This window comes from Geotrypetes seraphini, chromosome 1 (assembly GCF_902459505.1).
Source record: "Geotrypetes seraphini chromosome 1, aGeoSer1.1, whole genome shotgun sequence".
Classification (NCBI taxonomy): Eukaryota; Metazoa; Chordata; class Amphibia; order Gymnophiona; family Dermophiidae; genus Geotrypetes; species Geotrypetes seraphini.
The window spans coordinates 38,077,837-38,104,182 of NC_047084.1; the positions used below are offsets into that span (position 1 = coordinate 38,077,837).

General features: G+C 44.2%; 1 protein-coding gene across 6 annotated transcripts in view; it reads right to left on the reverse strand.

Annotated features, from left to right (window-relative positions):
* Positions 1 to 26,346, reverse strand: part of SREK1 (splicing regulatory glutamic acid and lysine rich protein 1) — a 324,223-nt gene that overhangs the window by 24,948 nt on the left and 272,929 nt on the right. Inside the window, exon 12 of one of the 6 annotated variants that reach the window (XM_033930020.1) lies at positions 18,774 to 18,936. The exons of the other annotated variants lie outside the window; for them this stretch is intronic. Coding sequence (XP_033785911.1) covers positions 18,873 to 18,936 — 64 coding nt within the window. The 3' untranslated portion in view covers positions 18,774 to 18,872. Of the gene's footprint in view, positions 1 to 18,773; positions 18,937 to 26,346 lie in introns of those variants that run through there. 6 annotated transcript variants of the gene reach the window in all.

Genomic DNA, 26,346 nt, shown 5'->3' on the forward strand with positions numbered 1-26,346 from the left:
TGAAAATGAGGCTTAGGAAAAAACACTGGCAGAACAATCGACTGATTGAGATGAAACTGCGTGACAACTTTCAGTAGAAACTTTGGAAGCGTGCGTAGAACCACTTTATCATGGTGAAAAACTGTGAAGGGTAGATCTGCCACCAATGCTTGTAACTCACTGACCCTCCAGGCAGAGGTGAGAGCAATAAGGAAGACAACTTTCCAGGTAAGAAACTTGAGATGAGCTGTGGCCATTGGTTTAAATGGTGGCTTCATTAAACTGGAAAGAACAACATTAAGGTCCCAGACAACAGGCAGAGGCTTGAGAGGTGGTTTAACATTGAAAAGTCCTTTCATGAATCTGGACACCAGAGGATGAGTAGTGAGAGGCTTTCCCTCAACTGGTACATGAAAAGCTGTAATAGCACTGAGATGGACTCTGATAGATGTTGATTTAAGTCCAGAATCAGACAGATGAAGAAGATAATCCAATACCAAATCCACTGATAAGGAAGTTGTATCGTAACGATGAAGGAAAAACCAGGAAGAAAACTTAGTCCATTTCTGTTGATAACATTGTTGGGTTGCTGGTTTCCTGGAGGCATCAAGAATATGTCGAACAGGCTGAGAGAGATGTAAAGCAGATGTATTCAGCCCAAGAGAAACCAAGCTGTCAGGTACAGTGATTGCAGGTTGGGATGTAGAAGTGATTCCTGATACTGAGTAAGCAAAGTAAGAAAAACTGGAAGAGAAATGAACTCCCTGGAACTGAGCTGAAGAAGAAGGGAGAACCAATTTTGCCTAGGGTCACTGAGCAGCAATGAGAATCATGGTGGCCACCTCTCATTTGAGCTTGAACAGAGTCTTTAACATGAGAGAAATTGGAGGGAATGCATAGAGAAACAGGTCCATCTAATCCAGGAGAAACGCATCGGCTTCCAGACGGAGAGGAGAGTAAAGTTTGGAATAAAACTGGGGCAACTTGTGATTGTGGGGAGATGCAAACAAGTCCACTTGTGAAGTGCCCCATTGTGCAAAGATGGACTGGAGAGCTGAACATAAGAACATAAGAAGTTGCCTCCGCTGGGTCAGACCAGAGGTCCATTGTGCCCAGCAGTCCGCACCCGTGGCAGCCCATCAGGCCCATGACCTGTAATGTGATCCTTCTCTAATCCCTTTTATCCTTCTATCCATACTCTGTCTAAAACCTATCTCTACCTCTATCTGTATCCTTCAATCCCCCTATCGTTCAGGAATTTATCCAATCCTTCCTTGAACCCCCATAGTGTACTCTGTCCTGTCACAACCTCCGGAAGCGCATTTCAGGTGTCCACCACCCTCTATGTAAAAAAGAACTTCCTAGCATTGGTTCTAAAATTGTCCCCTTTCAGCTTCTCTGAGTGCCCCCTTGTGCTTGTGGTTCCCAATAATCTGAAGAGTTGAGAGTCCACTCGTGAGGCTAAAGGATTCTTCTGAGGTTGTCAGCTGGGGAATTCTTCTCCCCTTGAATGTAGACAGTCTTTAAGAAAAGGTTGCGAGCCATCTCCCAAGTCCAGATTTTCTGGGCCTACTGACATAACAGGAGAGTCCATGCCTCCTTGCTTGTTTATGTAGTAAATTGCTACTTGATTGTGCAAGGAGGAGGACTTTAGGGCAGAGAAGATGATGGAAAGCATTGAGGGCATAATACATCGTTCTGAGCTCTAGGAAATTGATGTGAAATTTCAGTTCCCTGGCAGTCCAGAGACCTTGGGTCTGAAGGTCATCCATATGTGCCCCCGAAGCATAAGGAGATGCATCTGTCATGAGTACCTTGTGATGAGGGGGTAAGTGAAAAAGGAGACCTCTGGATAGATTGGAGGAGATCATCCACCACTGAAGTGATTGCAGATATATGCTGAGAAAGATGATCTGTCGCTTGAGACCACTGAGATGCGAGGGTTCACTGAGGAGTGCGAAGATGAAGCCTTGCCAGTGGTGAAAAAATGGAGACGGCCTCCAATGAGCTGAGGCAGAGGATGTGAGATGTTGACTGTGGCTATGCCCTGAAGAAACATGTCAAAGAAGCTGTGCAAGTTTTTGGGGAGCAGCCTGTTTAGGTTGTTGACGAGGTTGCTGTTTCTGTCATCTAGGTTGAGGATGAGCAGGAGCCTTGGCAGCAAACCTGCACTGGTAAGAAGGAGCTTGTCGGAAAGAATGAGGAGGTGGAGGCTTCTTTTTAGGCTTGACCAGTGTCCCATCTGGTCTCATGAGCGGACAACTTCTGAGTAGCCGTGTCTATGGATGGGCCGAAAAGTTCATCCCCAAGACACGGAGTATTTGTTAGCCTATCTTGGTGGTTAACATCAAGATCTGAGACATGAAGCCAGGCCGTGCGTCTCATGGCCACAGACATAACTTTAGCATGGGAGGTAAGTTCAAATGTGTCATAGGTAGAACGAGAAAGATCAGAAATATGTTTTTGGAAAGTAGGAAGCTTGCGTTCTGAAACATATTTCAGAAAAATTGAAACATTCTTAATCAGATGTTTGAGGTTAAAGGGAAAATGGAAATTGTAGTTTCCAGAGCGGTTGGCTAACATGGCATTCTGATAAAGATGTTTGCCAAATCTGTCCATGGCTTTGCCCTCTCTGCCAGGGGGTACAGATGCATAGACACTAGCCCCTGTAGATTTCTTTAAGGTGGACTCTACTACTAGGGACTCATGGAGTAATGGAGGTTTGTCAAAACCAGGAATAGGAACCACTCGGTATAAAGATTCTAATTTCTGAGGAGCCACAGGAATAGAAAGTGGTGTTTCCAGATTTATATAGAAAGTTTCTTGCAAAACGTCATGAAAAGGAAGCTTGAGTAGTTCCTTTGGGGGCTGGTCATAGTCTAAAGCCTCCAGGAACTGCTCGCTATGTTTGGAGTCCACTTTCAATAGAATGGAAAGGGCTTCAGACATTTGGTGAAGAAATCTGGAAAAGATGGACTTTTCAGAAAAAACAGCAGGTTCTTGAGAATAATGTTGAGGTGAATCAGAATCAGAAACACCTTCATTATCAGAGAAGAGTGGGACCTGCTCAGAGTCTCCCAACAAGTCTGAATCCTGGAATGAATGTGGACAGTGTCGAAGACTCGATATGTTTCATCTTTTGCAATGCCTTCTGAGACAACACAGGAGTCGCCTCTGGAGATGTCTGCATCGAGGACGACTGGTGCCGGGGAGCTGAAGGTATTGACTCTCGTGTGGAAGGTTTCCACAATGGTATAGCATCAGAAGGAGGTGCAGTCGGTGTCATGGGTTCAAACCAGACTGGCACCGAGAGAGTCTGTGTCGACATGGGATAATTTGCTTTGGCACCAGCATCTGGAAGTGCTCATCCAGTTCCTCCCATAGCAAATTGTCAATTTTTTGTTTAAGGGAAAGAACCGGTACTGCTGGCTTTTTTGGCAGTATCTTCGGTGCCACTCTATGCTCTGACAATGAGGAGGCCGATGACGAGGCACTCACCAATATCGGAGCAGAATGCTTTCGGGACTTTTTCGAGGTTGGCAGGACTTGGCTCACTGCTACTTTGATCCACTGGAGTTGTTTCTGCCAGTATCGAATGATGTGGTGTTGCCTTGGTTGGCTCCAAAGTCGGTAGCGGTGTCGGTTCCCCTTCCATCGTGACACCAAAGAGGTTTGGAGAAGGCGGTTCTTAAGTGTCCTCTTCTGAAGAGAAGAACAGCGGGAACAAGTCTCCGGTCGGTGCTCCAGCCCCAAACACTGGAGACACCAGCAGTGTGGGTCAGTTACAGATATGGGCCGAGCACAGCGACTGTACTTCTTAAAACCGCATTTGTGGGTGGGACTTAGATGGGAAAACGGCCCCGGCAAGATCGAAATCGGAGGCCAATGTGATTGAAGAAGCCCCGACGGGCCGAACCCGTGAGAGGGAAAAAAAAAGAAAATTAAAAAAAAAAAAAGAAATCAAGTAAAGAAAACAAAGAAAAAAGGAAGGTGACTGAAAAGTCACTAAACCGCGAGAGCGGGAAGGCAATGAAAAAGAAAAATTTTCAACGGCTGTTGAAATACGACTTCTTAGTTCAGCAGAAACTAAGAAACTGAGGGACCGCGCGCCTATGTCAGACTGGAAGGCACTCACGCATGCGCAGTGTGGGCTATCGTGAACTTTCTAAAGACTAAAAGTGGCGATGCACTTTTAAAGTGGTCCATACTGGGGTTCCATCGGTGACGTCACCCATCAGTGAGAATATACTGCCTGCTTGTCCTGAGATAAAGGTCCCGACGCGTCCACCGGCTGCATCAAATAAGTGGGGTCCGAGGATATGCCATACAGAGGAGCCAAATAAAATTCAGTGAAAAGGCCTACTCCACAACCAGGGCACGGCTCTGTTGAGGTACACGTGTCTCGTCAAAAGAATCCCCAGACTCAGAACGCAGGTGCATTGCACCATACTCCAGAACGGCCTATGGGCGAGATTTTCTTCAGAAGGCATGGACTCAGGCCAGCTCCCCAGCCCAAGAGGATACAGAGGAGATGAAGTCTGCAGCTCCCACCTCCTCCCCCGGTGCACTACAGCACGAGGTACAAAATCGTTGATCTGGCGCCCATCCGGCGCAATCAATGTCCACATCCAATAGATTAGGGGCTGGGGAGTTCATCCCAAATTGAGTCAAATTGAGGGGTTTTTGTGGCAGAAATAGAAGTTAGAAAAAAGATCAATTTTAAATTCCAAGATGGCTGCCATCACTAATTCACACCAAAAATAAAATAAAAAATAGCGATTTGGGGTCTAGGAAAAGGTGGGAACTGAACCCTACCCACAGAAACTGGGAAAAACAAAGTTTAAAGTAATCCACAAGCCACCCCCCCAAGTTCCCATAGGAAATAATTGAGGTACTCAGTCTCTGTTGGGTTTTTTTTTTTCCTTCTTTTTTTATTATTTATTTATACAATTTTATGAAATTTTTTCAAGCATAAACATCTTATACAGAAAAGTACAATCAAGACACTTCTAATTTAAGTTAACTTTCAATTCTGAAAAGTAATTCACTCAAATTATTAAAGGAAAAGAAAAAAATCAGCTTCCCTTGATCATACACCACTCCTCTAAATTATATTAGATCCAAGATTTAAAGAGTAGCTTAATTAAATTCAAACAATTATAAAGAAGCACATTAACTACTACTAAACAGAGAACTAATTATCAATAGGCGCTGTTGTTACTTCATTCTCAGGGCGTTTCATTGAGATAAATCTTATCAAATGAGATGGATCTACAAATACATATTTCAAAGAATGATATCTAACGACACATTTACATGGGTATCTTAAAAAGAAAAAAACCCCAAATTGAGTCACTCCAGGTTTCAGGTTCAGGAATTCTTTTGTTTATTGAGTCTCTCTAGAGACATCTGGGAAAATTTGAATATTGAGACACAGGAAATCCTTAGAGCTATTCTTGAAGTAAAGATTTAGGATCCAGTCCTTATCTGGAGCCAGAGCCACGGTCAACAAAAAAGTGGCTGGTGTAGCCACTTCTCTGTCCGATTGTTCCAATATAGCGGAAATATCCAATGAATGTTCCTGAGGTTCCTCGACTTTTTCTTTAAGAAGGGTTTGAGATTTAACAGGAAGGTAATAAGCCCTTGTAAGGGGAGGTAAAGAATTTTCAGGTATCTTAAGAATCTCCATAAAATATTATTAGAGCGAGTATTGTTCTCCACAGCTTCCAATTTCCTCCTCATAATTAAGTTATCTTTAACCAGTTGGTCTTGGTTTTGTTTAACAGTTATTAACTCTTTATTGGCTTCCTGCTTTAACAAAGATAGATCTTGTTTTAAAGAGTTAATTTCTTCTTTCTTTACTTTTATTTCTCTATCCAAATTTTTAATTTGAGGATTTAGGGTATTCCCCAAATTCACCACCAAGTCCCAAAGAGCTTGTAATGTGACGTGTGGAGGTTTAACCACTGAGAATAAATGTGTTTGTGTGGTTAGACTCTGTTCTTGGGGCTGGTTTACCTCAATGGAGCCTTGTCTTTCTTCAGCACTAGATGTCCCGGTTGCAGGGTCATGTAGTGAGAGTAGTTCTCTCTGAGATGTTCCATTCAGCGAGCCCTCCAACATGCTAGCCTCTCGAGAAGAGTGCTTCCTATCCAGCTGCACTCTGATCTCACAGTGAGCTGGCTGCCTATGGCTGCAGCTGGAAAGGTGGCATCCGTATATCAGGGCTCAGAGAGATGTCAAGCCCTAAGGTATTCGCCGCAGTGCTACTCTCCGGCGGCCTTCCCAGCAGGTATGTCCCTGGCGATTCTTGTTCTCGTTGCAGTCGCCGTATGAAATCGTCGATTGTAGCCAATGGGGTACCGAGTGTTGGGAGGCAGCACCAGCGCTTTCCCCCCTTCTTTTTGGCATTTCTTATCCGAGGTAAAGGTGCAAAGTTGAGGGCGTCCGAGCAGCAGTTAGCTAGCGGTGGCCATCTTGGATCCGAACTAGACCACTCAGTCTCTGTAGTGCCTTTGCCTGTCAGCATTTTTAAAGCAGCTGAGTGGAGAAAAAAAGGACTTCCTGCCTCAGAAACAGCACCAAATACACAAAATTTAAGATCTTTGGACTGCCAGCCAGCTGCAGACCAACTACAACCTCCGCTTCCTTGGATCTTCTGCTACATGGTCAGGGGCAGCCTGCACCTTGAAACCCGGGTGGGTTTCTACCTAGATGCACACAGCCTGCGCTAGAAACCTGTGACAGAGTCACTGGCCAGCAAATGGGAAGGGACCCCAGGTACATGAAGAAGGTGGCACACAGCAGGCTGGCTCCACAGATCCACCAGAGTTTTTCTGTGAAGCTCTAGTCCGATAACGCAGGACTGTATCCTTTTCTCCAACAGTGTACCACCAGGGAGGGGTCTCAAGGCACCGAAGTCATTAAAATGAACTTTAAGTGAAAAAATAAGAAACAGAAGAAGAGCAACTGTAAAAGACTTCTGCACGGATTGCTTGCAGAAATTGAAACTAGGATTGTTTACTAACTCTCAGGCTAAGAGGGTAGAACATGTGTTCAGAAAAGATGTGGATTTCTGCAACACCCATACTGCGGGTTGGGATTGAACACCTAGCATATGGAATCAGGAAGGGACGTATCAGAATTATTTTTTTTTGCTGGTATAGGAGGTGGATAACACTGGGGAGGTTGTTGGGAAGTGCTAGGGTGGTCTTTTCCTAGTGATGGATGGCTTCCTCCGTGGATAGGATAAAGCTGGCTGGTTTAGACATATATCAGTGTTTCTAGACTGGTGTAAGGTAGGGTAACGTGGGACAAGGTTTGAGGGAGTGAATAGGGGGGGATGAAGAATGGGAGGGACAAGTTTCAGAACAAATATTAAAGTGGATTCTTGGAATGTTCATGGGTTCAACGATCCTGGGAAGTGGAGTATAGTGTTTAATGAGCTCCAGCGGCTCCATTGGGATATACTTTGACTTCAGGAAACTCATTTGAGGGAAAGGGACCATCATTTATTGCATTATAAGGCCTTTGAGATTCATCTGGCCCATGATACTCAAGGGGGGTGGATGTGATCAGGAGAGTTGGCTATCCTATTTCATCCTAGATATGTTTTGTAATAGGAAAGGTTTATAAGGATCCTTTTGGGAGATGTCTTGCAGTGAAAGGATGTCTGCAGGGCCAAGAGATTACAGTCATTAACATATATGCCACAAATACACACCAGGGGGAATTTTATTTACAGAGCTCAAACCGCATCTTTTAGATTTTGTTCATGGGCAGTGATCTTGGTTGAGGATTTTAATCTTGTTCCTGACCCTTTTGTATATCATTAAGGTTTGTGTGTGTGTTTGCGCATGTGCATGCGTGATTCCGTCTTAGGGCTGTTCTGCAGATGATTGGTGTGCTCGACTTGTTGGACTTTTGGTGTATTATCCTATAAAAGGGGTGTCAAACTCAATCACATAAGGGGCTGAAATCTGAAAAAAAGGCAAAGTCGCGGGCCAAATTTTTAATTAAGCTATTTGGGGGTCCTTTTATTAAGGTATGTTAACCGATTTAGCGCGTGCTAAATGCTTACCTTAATATAAGGACCCCTAAGAACATAAGTAGTGCCTATGCTGGGTCAGACCAGAAGTCCATCGTGCCCAGAATTCCGCTCACACGGTGGCCCATCAGGTCCAGGACCTGCATAATAATCCTCTATCTATACTCTTCTATCCCCTTTTCCTTCAGGAAATCATCTAATCCATTCTTGAAACCCAATAGCGTATTCTGTCCTATCACACCTCTGGAAGCGCGTTCCAGGTGTCCATCACCCTTTGGGTGAAGAAGAACTTCCTAGCATTGGTTCTGAATCTGTCCCCTCTCAATTTTTCTGAATGCCCTCTCGTTCTTGTAGTTTTTGAAAGTTTGAAGAATCTGTCCCTCTCCACTTTCTCTATGCCTTTCATGATCTTTTAAGTCTCTATCATGTCCCCTCTAAGCCTCCTCTTTTCCAGGGAAAAGAGCCCCAGTTTCTCTAATCTTTCAGCGTATGAAAGGTTTTCCATACCTTTTATCAAGTGCGTTGCTCTTTTCTGAACCCTCTCGAGCATCGCCATATCCTTCTTAAGGTACGGCGACCAATATTGGATGCAGTACTCCAGATGCGGGCGCACCATCGCCCGATACAACGGCAGGATAACGTCCTTTGTTCTGGTTGTAGTACCTTTCTTGATAATACCATTCTGTTCGCCTTCTTAGAAGTCGCTGCACACTGTGCCGACAGCTTCATTGTTTTGTCCACCAGTACCCCTAAGTCCTTCTCTTGGCTACTTTCACCCATTACCAGCCCTCCCATCGTATAGCTGTACATCGGGTTTCTGTTTCCTACATGTAAGACTTTACATTTCTTTACATTAAACTTAATCTGCCATTTATTCGCCCACTCTCCCAGCTTGTTCAGGTCCCTTTGTAAATCTTCACAATCCTCCTTAGTCCTAACCCCACTAAAAAGTTTTTTGTCATCTGCGAATTTTATAACTTCGCACTTCGTCCCTGTATCTAGGTCATTAATAAATATATTGAACAGCAGCGGTCCGAGTACCGACCCCTGCGGAACACCACTCGTGACCCTTCTCCAGTCTGAGTAGTGGCCCTTCACTCTTACCTTTTGTTTCCTGCCCGCCAACCAATTTTTGATCCATCTATGTATGTCTCCTTCCACCCCATGGTTCTTCAATTTCCATAGTAGGCGATTATGGGGGTACCTTGTCGAAGGCTTTTTGGAAATCCAAGTATACGATGTCTATGGGGGCCCCTTCGTCCATTTGTTTGTTAATTCCTTCGAAGAAGTGCAGTAAGTTCGTTAGGCACGATCTTCCCTTGCAGAAGCCATGTTGGCTTGTTTTCATCAGTTTGTTCCTTTCTAGATGCTCATTGATGCTGTCTTTTATCAGCGCTTCCGCCATCTTCCCTGGGACCAAGGTCAGACTTACCGGTCTGTAGTTCCCTGGGTCACCTCTCAATCCTTTTTTAAAGATGGGTGTAACATTTGCTATCTTCCAATCCTCCGGGTTCACCCCTGTTTTTAGGGATAAATTACAAACCTGCTGTAGTAATTCCGCTACTTCTTCCTTTAGTTCTTTCAATACCCTCGGGTGGATTCCATCTGGGCTCGGAGATTTGTCAGGTTTTAATCTATCTATCTGCTTGAGTACGTCTTCGAGGCTTACCTCTCCAAGGATGTTAATTTTTCTGCTTGATCTCCTTTGAAGATTTTTTTCAGGTTCCGGCACGTTGGATGTGTCCTCTTTTGTAAATACTGACGAAAAGAACCTGTTTAGTCTATCCGCCACTTTTTTCCTCCTTCACCACTCCCTTCCTATCTCCTTCATCCAGCGGTCCCACCTCCTCCCTTGCCGGCTGCTTCCCTTTAACATATCTGAAGAACGGTTTGAAATTTCGTGCTTCCCTGGCTACCCTCTCTTTGTATTCTTTTTTTGCTCTTCTAACCACTCAGTGACATTCTTTTTGATGCTTCCTGTGCTCTTTCCAGTTTTCCCCGGTTTTGTCCTTTTTCCACATCCGGAATGATTTTTTCTTATCTCCTATCGCTTTCTTCACTTCTTTAGTTATCCATGCTGGGACTTTTGTTCGGTTCTTTTTGCATCCTTTTCTAAATCTGGGGATATACATATTTTGCGCTTCGATCATCAAGTCCTTAAATAAAGACCAGGCTTGCTCCACCGTCTGCGATTTCTTTGAGCTGTTTCTACGTTTCTTTCTTACCATTACTCTTATCACTTCGTAGTTTCTTTTCTTGAAGTTAAAAGCTGTCGCTGTTGTTTTCTTCCCCTTTGATGTTCCTGCTTTGACTTTGAACTGGATCATATTGTGATCGTTGTTTCCTAACAGTTCCACTACTTCCACTTCCTTTGCAGGTCCTCTTAGCCTGTTGAGGATTAGGTCCAGAGTGGCATTTCCTCTCATCGGCTCTCTGACGAGCTGCTCCATGAAGCAGTCCTGTATAACCTCCAGGAATCCAGTTTCCCTAGTGCATTTTGAGTATCCAAGATTCCAGTCCATCCCGGGGTAGTTGAAGTCTCCCATAACAATGGTGTTACTGTTTTTGCACTCTCGCCTCATCTCAGCTTCCATTTCTTCATCATTTACTTCGGTTTGCCCAGGTGGACGATAGTACAGGCCCATCTTCATCTCCGGCCCATTCCCTCCTGGTATTTTAACCCATAGTGATTCCAATTTGTCAGTTGTTGCCGCCATGTCCACTCTGATCGAGTGTATGTTATCCTTTATGTATAAGGCTATTCCTCCTCCTTCTGATCTGATCTGTCTTTGCGACAGAGTTTGTACCCCGGTAGTACTATGTCCCATTTGTTTTCTTCAATCCACCATGTTTCAGAGACCCCAATGATGTCTAGGTTCTCTTTTTTGGCCATGACTTCTAGTTCTCCCATTTTGTTCCTTAGGCTCCTTGCATTAGTGTATTTTCTTGTCTTCATTTTCTTTTCCTGTTGTGCTTAGTCTTAGCAGAAATTTAGGGTTACAACGTCTTCAACCCCACACTGGCTCTGTGGTGTGAACAAAATAAATATTGCAATCACAAAACAGAAAATAAAATTATTTTTTCTACCTTTTGTTGGTCCCAGGCTCTGGTTGTCTTCTGATAATTCGGTTGCCAGGATCCCCCATCCCCAGATTCACCATCTGTCCGTTTCTCAACTACCCTTTCATCCAGCATCTCTCCCTCCTTCCCCACCACCCCAGGGTCCACCATCTCTCCGTTTCTCTTCCCAACTACCCTCCTATCCAGTATCTCTATCTTCCCTCCATACCATCCCTTGTGTCCAATTTCTCTCTCTTTCTGTTCTTTCCCTCCCTCCTTCCATCCCATAGCCCATCATCTCTCTTCCTCTCCTCTTTTATTTCTTCCCCACTCCAACCCATTCTCCCTCCAAGCAAACATATTACCTTTCTTTTTAGCCTCTCTTTCTATCCCTCCCTTCCTTTATTCGTCATTTCCTCTCTCTTGCCCCTCTTCATTGAGCATCTTTCCCTTTCCTCCCTGCTTTCCCCTCCCACATGTCCAGTAACCACTCTGTGTCCTTACTCCCTCTCTCCATGCTTATGATCTCCCTTTGCCATTTTTCACCCACCCCTGATCTAGCATTTTCTTGGTCACTTTGTTCCCTGCAGTATCCAGTATCCCCATTTGTGTCCCTAAATGTCTATATCCTTATTCTCACCTCACTCCTCCTCAGTCTGGCACATGCACATCTGGACCCCTCTTTTCTCTCCCTCTGGGTACTTCTATATCAGGGCCTGCCCCTCTCCCGAAAGCCTGCATGTTTTCCCCCCTTCTTCCCGGTCTCACCTTCATATTTGGCCTGCTGTTCCTACCCTCCCTCCATCCCGGCTTCCTGGTCTCCTTTGGCCAGCCGGCAGCAGCTGCTGCTGCTGCTCTTCACTCACGTCTGCCTTCGCCTGGTTTCCTCTTCAGAGCAGCTTGCTGAGGATCACTAGCCTGCTTTAGCGAACATCGCAGGCCTCTATCGACCTCGGTAGCACGCTCCCTCTGATGCGATTTCGCCCCTTCTCTGACGTACAGGATCGTGTCAGAGGGAACGTGCTACCAAGGTCGACAACGGCCTGCGAGGTTTGCTACAGCCGACCAGCGATCCTCAGCAGGCTGCTTTGAAGAGGAGATCAGACGAAGGTAGTCACAAGTAAAGAGCAGCAGCAGCAGCGGTTCCTGCCGGTGGGCCAGATTGAGTATAAAGTTCAAAATGTCTGGTGGGCCAATTTTTAACTCACCGCGGGCCAGAGTTTGCCATGTCTGTCCTATAAAGTGCAATTATACTTTTTATTCCTATTATAGGGATTCATATACAAGAACTGATTCCGTTTGGTGTCACAGATCGTTTTGGGGGAATATTGGAGATGCCGATATTGAATCTCAATTTCAGATCACGCTACAGTATGGGTGGATTAGGGGTTTGGAGAGGGAGCAGGGGGACAACAGATCTCAGAATGGATTCTGGAGACTTAGTAACATAGTAACATAGTAGATGACGGCAGATAAAGACCCGAATGGTCCATCCAGTCTGCCCAACCTGATTCAATTTAAATTTTTTTTTTTCTTTTTAGCTATTTCTGGGCGAGAATCCAAAGCTTTACCCAGTACTGTGCTTGGGTTCCAACTGCCGAAATCTCTGTTAAGACTTACTCCAGCCCATCTACAACCTCCCAGCCATTGAAGCCCTCCCCTGCCCATCCTCCTCCAAACGGCCATACACAGACGCAGACCGTACAAGTCTGCCCAGTAACTGGCCAAGTTCAATCTTTAATATTATTTTCTGATTCTAAATCTTCTGTGTTCATCCCACGCTTCTTTGAACTCAGTCACAGTTTTACTCTCCACCACCTCTCTCGGGAGCGCATTCCAGGCATCCACCACCCTCTCCGTAAAGTAAAATTTCCTAACATTGCCCCTGAATCTACCACCCCTCAACCTCAAATTATGTCCTCTGGTTTTACCATTTTCCTTTCTCTGGAAAAGATTTTGTTCTACGTTAATACCCTTTAAGTATTTGAACGTCTGAATCATATCTCCCCTGTCTCTCCTTTCCTCTAGGGTATACATATTCAGGGCTTCCAGTCTCTCCTCATACGTCTTCTGGCGCAAGCCTCCTATCATTTTCGTCGCCCTCCTCTGGACCGCCTCAAGTCTTCTTACGTCTTTCGCCAGATACGGTCTCCAAAACTGAACACAATACTCCAAGTGGGGCCTCACCAATGACCTGTACAGGGGCATCAACACCTTCTTCCTTCTACTGACTACGCCTCTCTTTATACAGCCCAGAATCCTTCTGGCAGCAGCCACTGCCTTGTCACACTGTTTTTTTGTCTTTAGATCTTCGGACACTATCACCCCAAGGTCCCTCTCCCCGTCCGTGCATATCAGCTTCTCTCCTCCCAGCATATACGGTTCCTTCCTATTATTAATCCCCAAATGCATTACTCTGCATTTCTTTGCATTGAATTTTAGTTGCCAGGCATTAGACCATTCCTCTAACTTTTGCAGATCCTTTTTCATATTCTCCACTCCCTCTTCGGTGTCTACTCTGTTACAAATCTTGGTATCATCTGCAAAAAGGCACACTTTTCCTTCTAACCCTTCAGCAATGTCACTTACATACATATTGAACAGGATTGGCCCCAGCACCGAACCCTGAGGGACTCCACTAGTCACCTTTCCTTCCTTCGAGGGACTTCCATTAACCACCACCCTCTGGCGTCTGTCCGACAGCCAGTTTCTGACCCAGTTCACCACTTTGGGTCCTAACTTCAGCCCTTCAAGTTTGTTCAACAGCCTCCAGGAACTGTATTAAAGGCTTTGCTGAAATCCAAGTAAATTACATCTAGCATATGTCCTCGATCCAGCTCTCTGGTCACCCAGTCAAAAAATTCAATCAGGTTCGTTTGGCACGATTTACCTTTTGTAAAGCCATGTTGCCTTGGATCCTGTAACCCATTAGATTCAAGGAAATACACTATCCTTTCTTTCAGCAACACTTCCATTATTTTTCCAACAACTGAAGTGAGGTTCACCGGCCTGTAGTTTCCTGCTTCATCCCTGTGACCACTTTTATGAATAGGGACCACATCCGCTCTACTCCAATCCCCAGGAATCACTCCCGTCTCCAGAGATTTGTTGAACAAGTCTTTAATAGGACTCGCCAGAACCTCTCTGAGCTCCCTTAGTATCCTGGGATGGATCCCGTCTGGTCCCATCGCTTTGTCCACCTTCAGTTTTTCAAGTTGCTCATAAACACCCTCCTCCGTGAACGGCGCAGAATCTACTCCATTTTCTCGTGTAACTTTGCCAGACAATCTCGGTCCTTCTCCAGGATTTTCTTCTGTGAACACAGAACAGAAGTATTTGTTTAGCACATTTGCTTTCTCCTCATCACTCTCTACATATTTGTTCCCAGCATCTTTTAGCCTAGCAATTCCTTTTTTTATCTTCCTCCTTTCACTAATATATCTGAAAAAATTTTTATCTCCCTTTTTTACATTTTTAGCCATTTGTTCTTCCGCCTGTGCCTTCGCCAAACGTTATCTCTCTCTTGGCTTCTTTCAGTTTCACCCTGTAGTCCTTTCTGCTCTCCTCTTCTTGGGTTTTTTTTATATTTCATGAACGCCAACTCTTTCGCCTTTATTTTCTCAGCCACTAGGTTGGAGAACCATATCGGCTTCCTTTTTCTCTTGTTTTTATTGATTTTCTTCACATAAAGGTCCGTAGTCATTTTTATCGCTCCTTTCAGCTTAGACCACTGTCTTTCCACTTCTCTTATGTCCTCCCATCCTAACAGCTCTTTCTTCAGGTACTTTCCCATTGCATTAAAGTCCGTACGTTTGAAATCTAGGACTTTAAGTATCGTGCGGCCGCTCTCCATTTTAGCCGTTATATCAAACCAAACCGTTTGATGATCGCTACTACCCAGGTGAGCACCCACTCGAACATTAGAGATACTCTCTCTATTTGTGAGGACCAGATCCAATATCGCTTTTTCCCTTGTGGGTTCCGTCACCATTTGTCTGAGCAGAGCCTCTTGAAAGGCATCCACAATCTCCCTACTTCTTTCCGATTCCGCAGATGGAACATTCCAGTCCGCATCCGGCAGGTTGAAATCTCCCAACAGCAGAACCTCCTCTTTCCTTCCAAACTTTTGGATATCCACAATCAGATCCTTATCAATTTGCTGCGATTGAGTCAGAGGTCTGTAGACTACACCCACGTAGTAGTCTTTATTGGGTGATCAAAAGGTTTGTGATAAGGATTTAACATTTTTTTGTTTGACAATAGGGCAGTGAAAGATAGCTATCTTTGGGATGCCGTTAAGGCAGTGATATGGTGTCACCTTATTAAGTGGGGTCTCGTAGGAAGAGGGCAAGAGATTGGAAACATTTAAGTCTCTATGAGAAATTGGAATAACATAGTAGATGATGGCAGATAAAGACCCAAATGGTCCATCTAGTCTGCCCAACCTAATTCAATCTAAAAATTTGTTGGGTTTTTTTTTTTTCCTTCTTCTTCTTAGCTATTTCTGGGCAAGAATCCAAAGCTCTGCCCAGTACTGTTCTTAGGTTCCAACTACTGAAGTCTCCATCAAAGCTCACTCCAGTCCTCCCAGCCATTGAAGCCCTCCCCAGCTGCCCGAATGCTGCTCTCTTTGTGGAATTAATTCCAATTGGAGATGAGTTGTTTGCAGCTCAAACTTTTTTCTTTTTTACTTATTCTTTATTAAATTTACATAATGATGTATAAGATAACTCTTGCCTCAGAAATACAGAAGAAAATGAAAATTAATAGAAATTTAACAATTTAAGCAACAAAATTTCTTCCTTAGACCACGTTCAATTTCAGGGGGAGGAATCAGAAAATTAGTGAAGAGAACTCTATTAAAAGTAAAAGAATAGGAATTGGCTTAACAGACAGTTCCCACTATTTATAATGCTGTTCTATAATTGCTAAACTCCCCCCCTCCCGACAATTTCTTCATATCCAGGAAGGCTCGCAACTGCTCAGGTAGAAATATCACATATTTAACTCCTAGATATTTAACCATGCATTTACAGGGATAGGCCAAGAGGAAATTTGTACCCAAAGTTACTGTTTCAAGTCATGACTAGAAATAATTTCCTACACTCCTGCGTTTGTCTAGTAACATCTGGGTAGATTCACACTTTTCCCCCCAGGAATAGAACTTGAGTATTGTCTAAAAAAAAAAAAATGCTGTCACGTCTTGCTTAAAACCAAAAGAAACCACTAGTGTAGCTCACTCTGAAGTCTCAAATATTGAAGTTTCAAGCAAGTCCATAAGGTTCAAATATTCTTCAGCAATTAAATTTTGAATACCTTCTTCTGGAGTGGCTCCTATTTTCTTTTTTGATGGAATATAGTATATATGGTTGACTGGTGGAATATTATCTAGGTAATATTTTAGCACTCCAATAAAAAATTATTCTCAGCATTTCCATAAGAGTCACTCCTAATGATTTTGGAAAATTCAGGAGACGCATGTTGAGCCTACAGTTATAATTCTCTTATTGTTCTACTTTTCTATTAAGCAGTATTTTCTCTTTGACTGTTCCAGTGGATAAAGATTGAAGATCTTCCACCTTTTCTTTAACTTGCTTAACCTCTAGTGAAAATTGTTCTTTAGTCCCTTCAAGTTTTTCTGTCAAAGTATTCACAGTACTCAAGTGTTGTGATCTCCAGGGAAGACTTGTCAACGGAAGAATTGAGCTTTAAGAGAGCATTCCATATGCTCTCTAAAGTTACCACCAGAGATATTCCAGCTGGAAGAGAGGTAGCCACACTCCCTTCCAAATCTCATTGTTCCTCGGAGACTTCCACTGCTTCTGCCCCTGCAATTGGGGTCTCCCTCAAGAGAAGAGCTTCATGGGAGGGAGGGGGGTCTCCCAGTCTAATTCCTTGGCTTCTCTTCCCTCTGAGGACACACCAGACACCCCTACGGTACCAATTCAGGAAATCCCAGGTACAGCAGCATACTCTAAAATAGAGCGTTGTGCAGAGGTTGATGTCCGAACTGCAGGGGAATCAGTTCAGACCATCCACTTGTGCTCTGAATGCAGCATATTAGTTTATTAAGCAACTTTGAGCTTTCTCTGTTGATCGCCCTCAGAGACGCCGTCCCAGAGCTACCGCATCTTGGATTCCTCTCCCCAGGCTACCATTTTTTCATTTGCAGCTCAAACTTGTTGATTTTATGTGGCAGCAACTACACCAGTGCCTTTTTGAATTTGGGAACCACTCAGGTACCAAACTGGCACATCAGCTTAGGGTTTGGAGGGCTAGTGTACTAGTAAGGACGTTGAAGGGGAAGGAAGAAGTTGTGTACTTCTCTGATGACAACATTCAGAAATATTTTTTGCAATTTTACCAAGTATTATATAGTGAATCACTGCCACCTTCTCTGGATAATATTCAATACCTAGATACAGCGTTGCCTGCCTTGTCTCTTGAAAGCAGATAGGGGAAAAGTTGGATTCCCTGATTACTCTTCCGGAAATGGAGGTGGTAATTAAACAATTACCTTGTGTAAAGGCCCGAGCTTAGATGATTTTTCTGCTAAATTTTATAAGCTTTTTGTTTGGAGTATTGGGGAGGTAGGGCCATTGTTATGTAAAATGGATAATAGGTTGTTACTGGCTCCAAGTATGCAAAAGGTGGGCATTTTAATTTTATTAAAACCTTGAAGAGATCCCATGGCATGTAGTTCTCATCAATCCATCTCACTTTTAAATGTTGTCAAGCTGTTGGCAAAAATTCTGGCGAGACAACTGAATTGAGTTTTGCCTGTTTTGATCCATCTTGATCAAGCAAGTTTTGCACCTCAGCACCAGGTTGCCGACAACATAAGGTGTATACTGAATATCGTCTGGGGGCTAAACAGACTCCATCCAGACTAGCCCTTTCATTAGTGGATGCAGAGAATGCATCTGACTGGGTCTGCTGGGCTTACCTCTGGAGGGTTTTACATAAAGTGGACTACAGTTCTAATTTTTGTTCCTGGATAGAATGTCTTTATATGCAACCTACAGCACATATAAAGGTGAATGAAGATTATTCAGATTTATTTCTTAATGAGGGTCACTGGCACAGCAGATACAGTCTAATCCTGACATTAGAGGCTTTTTGGAGGGTGGAAGGCCACATAAAATTGCCCTGTTCAAGGATGACATTCTCTTATATGTGGACAGGCCCATTCTTACACTCCCTATTATTATGTAGGAATTTTTGTAAAGTGGCAGGGGTTTAAGGTAAATCTGGCCTCCTGAGCTACTTATGCCAGATTCCTACATACCTTCAATTCAGGAAAGGTTTTAAAATACATCTATTTTCACCATCGACCAGACTCTAAGTTCAATACTGTCTGACTCAATGTCCATACGTATCTTTATAATCTTACCAATCTTTTGTAAGCCGCAATAATTTCTAGCTGACCCTTGTGGGGTACAAGAAGCAATATGGTATGGGGATCACCATAATGGGTGCAGAGGAGGAAAGCTTGTTACAGAATTTTTCTTTTAGATGGTCAGGGAAGAGCATTAAGTATTTGGGAGTATGTCCAAGTAATTTACAGCATTTGTATTTTTCTAATTATGATCTTTTATTGGAACAAATTTGTAAGGATTCGGGTAGGTGGCAGGAAAACTGGTTGCCTTGGTGGAGACATATTGCAGCTTTAAAATAAAGAGATTACCTTGATATCATCTTTTCCAGTAGATAGGAATGGTATGCTGAACAAAGGGTCTTCAATCCGCTCCCACGAGTCCATTGCAGGAGATACTGATAACTGTTTTCAGCACCTCTTCTTTCTCCCTGCTCTCTGTTGCCTCCAGTCAGTTTCAAAGCTGGCGACAGCCCTACAGGAAGAACAGGAAGAGGAGAATGGAGAGAACCCCTCCCCCACAACAGGAACTTGATTTACTCATACCAAATAATACAATGCTCACAGACATGCTAAGGAGAGAAAGGGAATAAAGTGAACAACCCTTATTAACAATAAGCCCTAAGAAACTGTGAAACTCAGGGGACAACCCCTATGAACTATATACATTCAATATATAATTTCTATACAATAACATTAGCTGGCGTAAAGTTCAGAAATGCAACCTTCAGGCAGCAGACAGTCCAGACAGACGCACTGACAATGATAGGGGTGGTATGCTGAACCCCCCTACCTATCTACTGGAAAAGATATTATCAAGGTAAGAACCTAATCTCTTTTTCCAGTGCAATAGGGATGGTATACTGAACCAAAAGCGCAGGTGGAAAAGATAAGCCTGCCTGCAAACCTGAGGCTCCAAAACAGGAGTCCTCTTGTGTCGCCATGTCCACCCTATAAAATTTGGTGGAAGTGTGAAGGAGCAACCAAGTCGCCACTCGGCAAATCTCATCCGACAGAACAGTTCTAGATTCAGCCCAAGAGGCGGTAAACTCTCTAGCAGAATGAGCTTGAATAGCAAAAGGAGGCCGATTTCTGCAGACAATGCAGGACGACGATATAGATGACCTAATTCATGTTGAAATGGCTCAAGGCCGAGCGCTCAAGAGCCATGCCATAACACCAAAGCACTCCAGATCTTGCAGTTTGATCGGACCCTGAAAGGGAAGTCCCTTGAGCAGCTCAGAGGGAGAGCGTCCTGAAAATGTACCAGCCCCACATATCACAGGCACCGGGGCCGGTCCAGTGCTACCAGGACGACATGCCCCAGGTGCCTGGCTACTCTTCTCAGGACTCTGCCTATCATGGGAAGGAACATTAGAGGAACTTATGTGCACGACGGAAGAGCGGGACTTGGGTATGATTGTATGTAATGATCTTAAGGTGGCCAAACAGGTTGATAAGGTGACGGCAAAAGCTAGAAGGATGCTAGGTTACATAGGGAGAGGTATGGCCAGTAGGAAAAAGAAGGTATTAATGCTTCTGTCTAAGACTCTGGTGAGACCTAATTTAAAATATTATGTACAATTCTGGAGGCCGCACCTTCAAAAAAGATGGAGTCGGTCCAGAGGAAGGCTACTAAAATGGTGTGTGGTCTTCATCATAAGGTGCATCGGGACAGACTTAAAGATCTCAATCTGTATGCTTTGGAGGAAAGGCAGAAGAGGGGGAGATATGACAGTTGTTTAAATACCTACATAATATAAATGTGCACAAGTCGAGTTTCTTTCATTTGAAAGGAAACTCTGCAATGAGAAGGCATAGGATGAAGTTAAGAGGCGATAGGTCCCGGAGTAATTTGAGGAAATACTTTTTTACAGAAAGGGTGGTAGATGCATGGAACAGTCTCCCAGAAGATGTGGTGGAAATAGAGACTGTCTGAATATAAGAGGGCCTGGGATAGGCACGTGATATCTCTCAGAGAGAGATAATAGTTACTGTGGATGGGCAGACTAGATGGGCAATTTGGCCTTTATCTGCCATCATGTTTCTATGTTTGTTCGCTGGCCAAGGCTGTACCAGGGTGTCAATCTCTGCGCTTCCGGGCTCGTATCTGCGGCTGAAGAAGAAAAGTGGAAAGACAGTGGTCTAAGCTGAAAGGAGCGATAAAAATGGCTACGGACCTATATGTGAAGAAAATCAATAAAAACAAGAGAAAAAGGAAGCCGATATGGTTCTCCAACCTAGTGGCTGAGAAAATAAAGGCGAAAAAGTTGGCGTTCATGAAATATAAAAAAACCCAAGAAGAGGAGAGCAGAAAGGACTACAGGGTGAAACTGAAAGAAGCCAAGAGAGAGATACGTTTGGCTAAGGCACAGGCGGAAGAACAAATGGCTAAAAATGTAAAAAAGGGAGATAAAAATTTTTTCAGATATATTAGTGAAAGGAGGAAAATAAAAAATGGAATTGCTAGGCTGAAAGATGCTGGGAACAAATATGTGGAGAGTGATGAGGAGAAAGCAAATGTGCTAAACAAATACTTCTGTTCTGTGTTCACAGAAGAAAATCCTGGAGAAGGACCGAGATTGTCTGGCAAAGTTACACGAGAAAATGGAGTAGATTCTGCGCCGTTCACGGAGGAGGGTGTTTATGAGCAACTTGAAAAACTGAAGATGGACAAAGCGATGGGACCAGACGGGATCCATCCCAGGATACTAAGGGAGCTCAGAGAGGTTCTGGCGAGTCCTATTAAAGACTTGTTCAACAAATCTCTGGAGACGGGAGTGATTCCTGGGGATTGGAGGAGAGCGGATGTGGTCCCTATTCATAAAAGTGGTCACAGGGATGAAGCAGGAAACTACAGGCCGGTGAGCCTCACTTCAGTTGTTGGAAAAATAATGGAAGTGTTGCTGAAAGAAAGGATAGTGTATTTCCTTGAATCTAATGGGTTACAGGATCCAAGGCAACATGGCTTTACAAAAGGTAAATCGTGCCAAACGAACCTGATTGAATTTTTTGATTGGGTGACCAGAGAGCTGGATCGAGGACATATGCTAGATGTAATTTACTTGGATTTCAGCAAAGCCTTTGATACAGTTCCTCATAAGAGGCTGTTGAACAAGCTTGAAGGGCTGAAGTTAGGACCCAAAGTGGTGAACTGGGTCAGAAACTGGCTGTCGGACAGACGCCAGAGGGTGGTGGTTAATGGAAGTCGCTCGAAGGAAGGAAAGGTGACTAGTGGAGTCCCTCAGGGTTCGGTGCTGGGGCCAATCCTGTTCAATATGTATGTAAGTGACATTGCTGAAGGGTTAGAAGGAAAAGTGTGCCTTTTTGCAGATGATACCAAGATTTGTAACAGAGTAGACACCGAAGAGGGAGTGGAAAATATGAAAAAGGATCTGCAAAAGTTAGAGGAATGGTCTAATGCCTGGCAACTAAAATTCAATGCAAAGAAATGCAGAATAATGCATTTGGGGATTAATAATAGGAAGGAACCGTATATGCTGGGAGGAGAGAAGCTGATATGCACGGACGGGGAGAGGGACCTTGGGGTGATAGTGTCCGAAGATCTAAAGGCGAAAAAACAGTGTGACAAGGCAGTGGCTGCTGCCAGAAGGATTCTGGGCTGTATAAAGAGAGGCGTAGTCAGTAGAAGGAAGAAGGTGTTGATGCCCCTGTACAGGTCATTGGTGAGGCCCCACTTGGAGTATTGTGTTCAGTTTTGGAGACCGTATCTGGCGAAAGACGTAAGAAGACTTGAGGCGGTCCAGAGGAGGGCGACGAAAATGATAGGAGGCTTGCGCCAGAAGACGTATGAGGAGAGACTGGAAGCCCTGAATATGTATACCCTAGAGGAAAGGAGAGACAGGGGAGATATGATTCAGACGTTCAAATACTTAAAGGGTATTAACGTAGAACAAAATCTTTTCCAGAGAAAGGAAAATGGTAAAACCAGAGGACATAATTTGAGGTTGAGGGGTGGTAGATTCGGGGGCAATGTTAGGAAATTCTACTTTACGGAGAGGGTGGTGGATGCCTGGAATGCGCTCCCGAGAGAGGTGGTGGAGAATAAAACTGTGACTGAGTTCAAAGAAGCGTGGGATGAACACAGAAGATTTAGAATCAGAAAATAATATTAAAGATTGAACTAGGCCAGTTACTGGGCAGACTTGTACGGTCTGTGTCTGTGCATGGCCGTTTGGAGGAGGATGGGCAGGGGAGGGCTTCAATGGCTGGGAGGGTGTAGATGGGCTAGAGTAAGTCTTAACAGAGATTTTGGCAGTTGGAACCCAAGCACAGTACCGGGTAAAGCTTTGGATTCTCGCCCAGAAATAGCTAAGAAGAAAAAAAAATAAAAAATAAAAATAATTTAAATTGAATCAGATTGGGCAGACTGGATGGACCATTCGGGTCTTTATCTGCCGTCATCTACTATGTTACTATGTTTACTATGTTCTTTGCTGTCGGAATGAACATTGATCGGCCCCAGCAGTTTACAATGATCTGAAATGTCTAAGAGAGACACCACTATCCCAGGTCCAGCATTTGTCTGCTGAGGAAGTCTGCCTGCACGTTTTATACTCCAGTGACTTGGGCCGCCGAAATATGAACTTCTGTCCAATGGAAGAGAGCCTTCGTCTCCTTCTGGAGCCCAACACTCAGTGTGCCTCCTTGTCTGTTGACATTGTGACCAGCCAGGTATCCTCCCTGCCCAGGTCCCAGTTAGGACAAAAGAAAATGGAGGAGAAAAGAAATCCCGGAGAGGAATTGGGAAGGGACAGGTAGTTTCTGAGCTTGATAATTACATTGACCACCGGGGGAGCTCAAGAGGCCCTTGGAACACTGCCAGGGCTGACACTGCAGGGCGTCGCCCCAAGATATTTAAACCTGGTGCAGAGAACAGGAAAGGAAGCCAGCTAGGGAGAAGCTTTAAGCCCTTTCTCCCTAGAGAGCCCAGGGAGCCAAGCAGGTGCAACAAGCCTATTCCTATGGAGGTGATAGAGGCTGGCCAGGCTGAGGAATTAAATTTTCCAGAAGAACAGGACATGGAATTGGAAGAAAGCCTGACAGAGTTTGCTCCTGTGATTGTTGAACCTATGCAGGTGAACTTGACTTCCACCTTCAAACAGTGAGTGTTGTTTGTGCTTATGAACTGTTTGAGAGACTATTTTTTTGAATACAAGCTAAGGAGTGATTGTATTTTGGGGAGAGGTTTTGCATACATCCTGGGTGGGAATTTTTGAAAGTCTATTTAAGGACTTTGTTTTGGCAAAACCTAGCACTCTCCTGACCTGGCAGTGAAGGGAACTGGCCAGAGGCTTGTGAGGACTTTTAAGGCACTTGTGCTGAATGTATGCTATGAACTATTCTTGATTTGGGTTTTTGAAACTGCCTGCTTGGGAGCAGACAACCCTAGGACTGGGAGGGGGAGCAATCAAACCCTCTGCCACAACTGAAAAGAAACGTTGCTGAGCAAGTTAATGACTTTATTTGGGACTGTTATTTTTGCTGGTTGTGGTTTGCTACTTTTTTTGGTGTGTTTTTTTTATAAAGAACATTCTGATAAGTTTGGCATCCATTTTTGAAAGTCTACTTACCTGGAGGATAAAAAGAAATAAAAGCTGATATTATTTTGATATTGAAAAGTAATTGTGCTGACTTTTGCTTTCTGGTTTTCTTTTCTCTTGGGTTCCTGTCTGGAATCCGGTCCTGCAGGGTGGCTCCAGTCCAGGCCACACATCGGGGTGTTATTTTGTGGGCTATCCACTGAGTGTGCTATTAAACACTGGTTTTGGAGTTACAGTGGGCCACAACATAAGCCACTGCCGTGGTGTTGTCAGAAAACACACTAACCAGTGTGTTCATCAGCCAGGGCTGAAACTATTTTAGTGCTAAGCGGATGGCTCAGAGCACCAGCCTGTTGATGGGCCAATGGTGTTAAGAAGGAGACCATCACCCCTGGATGGTCCTCATAATGCACTCCACAGCCCAAGAGGCTGGCATCCATTGTCAGCGTGGCTCACGAGTCAATCAGAAAAAGCATCCCTGTGGTCAAAGACCGAGGGCTTAGCTACCAGGCCATGTTGCAGTGAGCAGTTGTCATCCAGGGTAGTAGAGCATGCAGAGTCCCTCTGCGGGGACCAGCAAGGCAGAAGGAAGTGTTGTAGAAGATGCATATGCACTCTTGCCTAAGATAGCACTTCTATTGTGGCAGCCATCGAACCCAGAACTTGAAGATAATCCCAGACCGACAGTCTGTTGTGCCAGTAGAGCGGAAATTTGGTCCCAAAGTTTCTGTTTGCATGCCTCTGGAAGAAACACTTGGTCTTTCTCCATATCAAAACGGACACTCAGTTACTTCAGCGACTGTACTGGCTGTAACTGGCTCTTTTTCAAGTTGACAATCCAGCCCAGACTGTGAAGGGTCGCCATGATGGCCTGAACAGCTCTCTCTGTTTCCACCCTCAAGAAGGCTCTGATGAGCCAGTTGTCCAAGTAAAGGTGGACAAGCCAACCCATTTTGCGGAGATGGGCTGCCACCACTACTATTACCTTGGTGAAGGTCCACGGATATGTAACAAGATTGAAGGGCAGAGTCGTGAACTGAAAATGCTGTTCCAGGACATGAGAATGAAGGAAACGCTTGTGATCCGTAAAGATAGGAATATGTAGATATGCCTCTGTTAGGTACAAAGCTGCCAGGAACTTCCCTGGCTGAACAGAGGCAATGGCCAACCAAAGCATCTCCATACAAAAATGAGGCATTTTGAGAACTCTGCCATCAGGAAAGCTGCCTCTTCTGACTCTTCAGCTGCCAGTCGAGCCACTACTGGACTGAGCTTCAACTCCCAGGATCCAAAAGCTGTAAGGAGGAGGAAGGAAAATACAGCTGACAGTGTGAACTCCGAAAAAGAGCAATTGGTGTCTATACAGCAAGTCAAGGAGTGAGCAAACAGTAGGGGAAACCCTGAGCTCCACAGCTCAAACAGGCTGACTGAGCAGGTTCTCACAGAATCCATCTGTCAGCTGCAGACCAAAGGCTGCTCTTTTTTCACAAGATTAGGCAATTACTGGAGTTTTAATGGATCACAAAGTCCAGCACAAAAAACCTGCAAATAAATCATAAACCCCCCCACCCCCCAAAAAAGAAACCATACAGATCAAAATTGCTCCTGAAGGCTCACTTGTAGAAGAAATAACTGACTGGGGACAACAGAGAGTAGGGACGAGGAGGTGCTGAAAGCAGTGAACAGTATCTCCTGCAATGGACTCACAGAAGCAGATTGAAGACCCTTGGCTGAGTATACCATCCCTATTTCAGGTAAAGTGTTAAAATGGTTTTTGAGCAAACGGTCATATCAAGTCTATAGTGACAATAAAAAATCCTATAGTTGGGTAAACTCCTTCGGAGTCCCGCAGGGTTCTCCTCTATCCCCCACATTGTTCAACATCTACCTTGCCTCTTTGGGGAACTTACTACAAAGCTTAAAATTTAAATTTTATATCTATGCTGATGATATCACCATAGTTATTCCCCTTACTCCGAGACAAAGATTCATTTATCATCCATTCTAAAGCAAATTGAACTATGGATGACTGAATTCAAATTGAAGCTCAACACAGATAAAACTAAAATTTTCCTGGCAAGTCCTAACGGCAAAATCAAAGACTCATCGATCTCCTTGAATGGTTAGGTCTTCCCTATTGACCACTCCATAAAAATTCTGGGAGTTACCCCTGGACATCCAACTTACTCTACATGCTCACACAGATTTATTGGTTAAAAAATGCTTCTCTATTATGGAAACTCAGAACCATCAGAAAATACTTTGATGAAGCATCTTTCCGCTTACTGGTTCAGTCTTCAATCTTGAACATGCTCGATTAT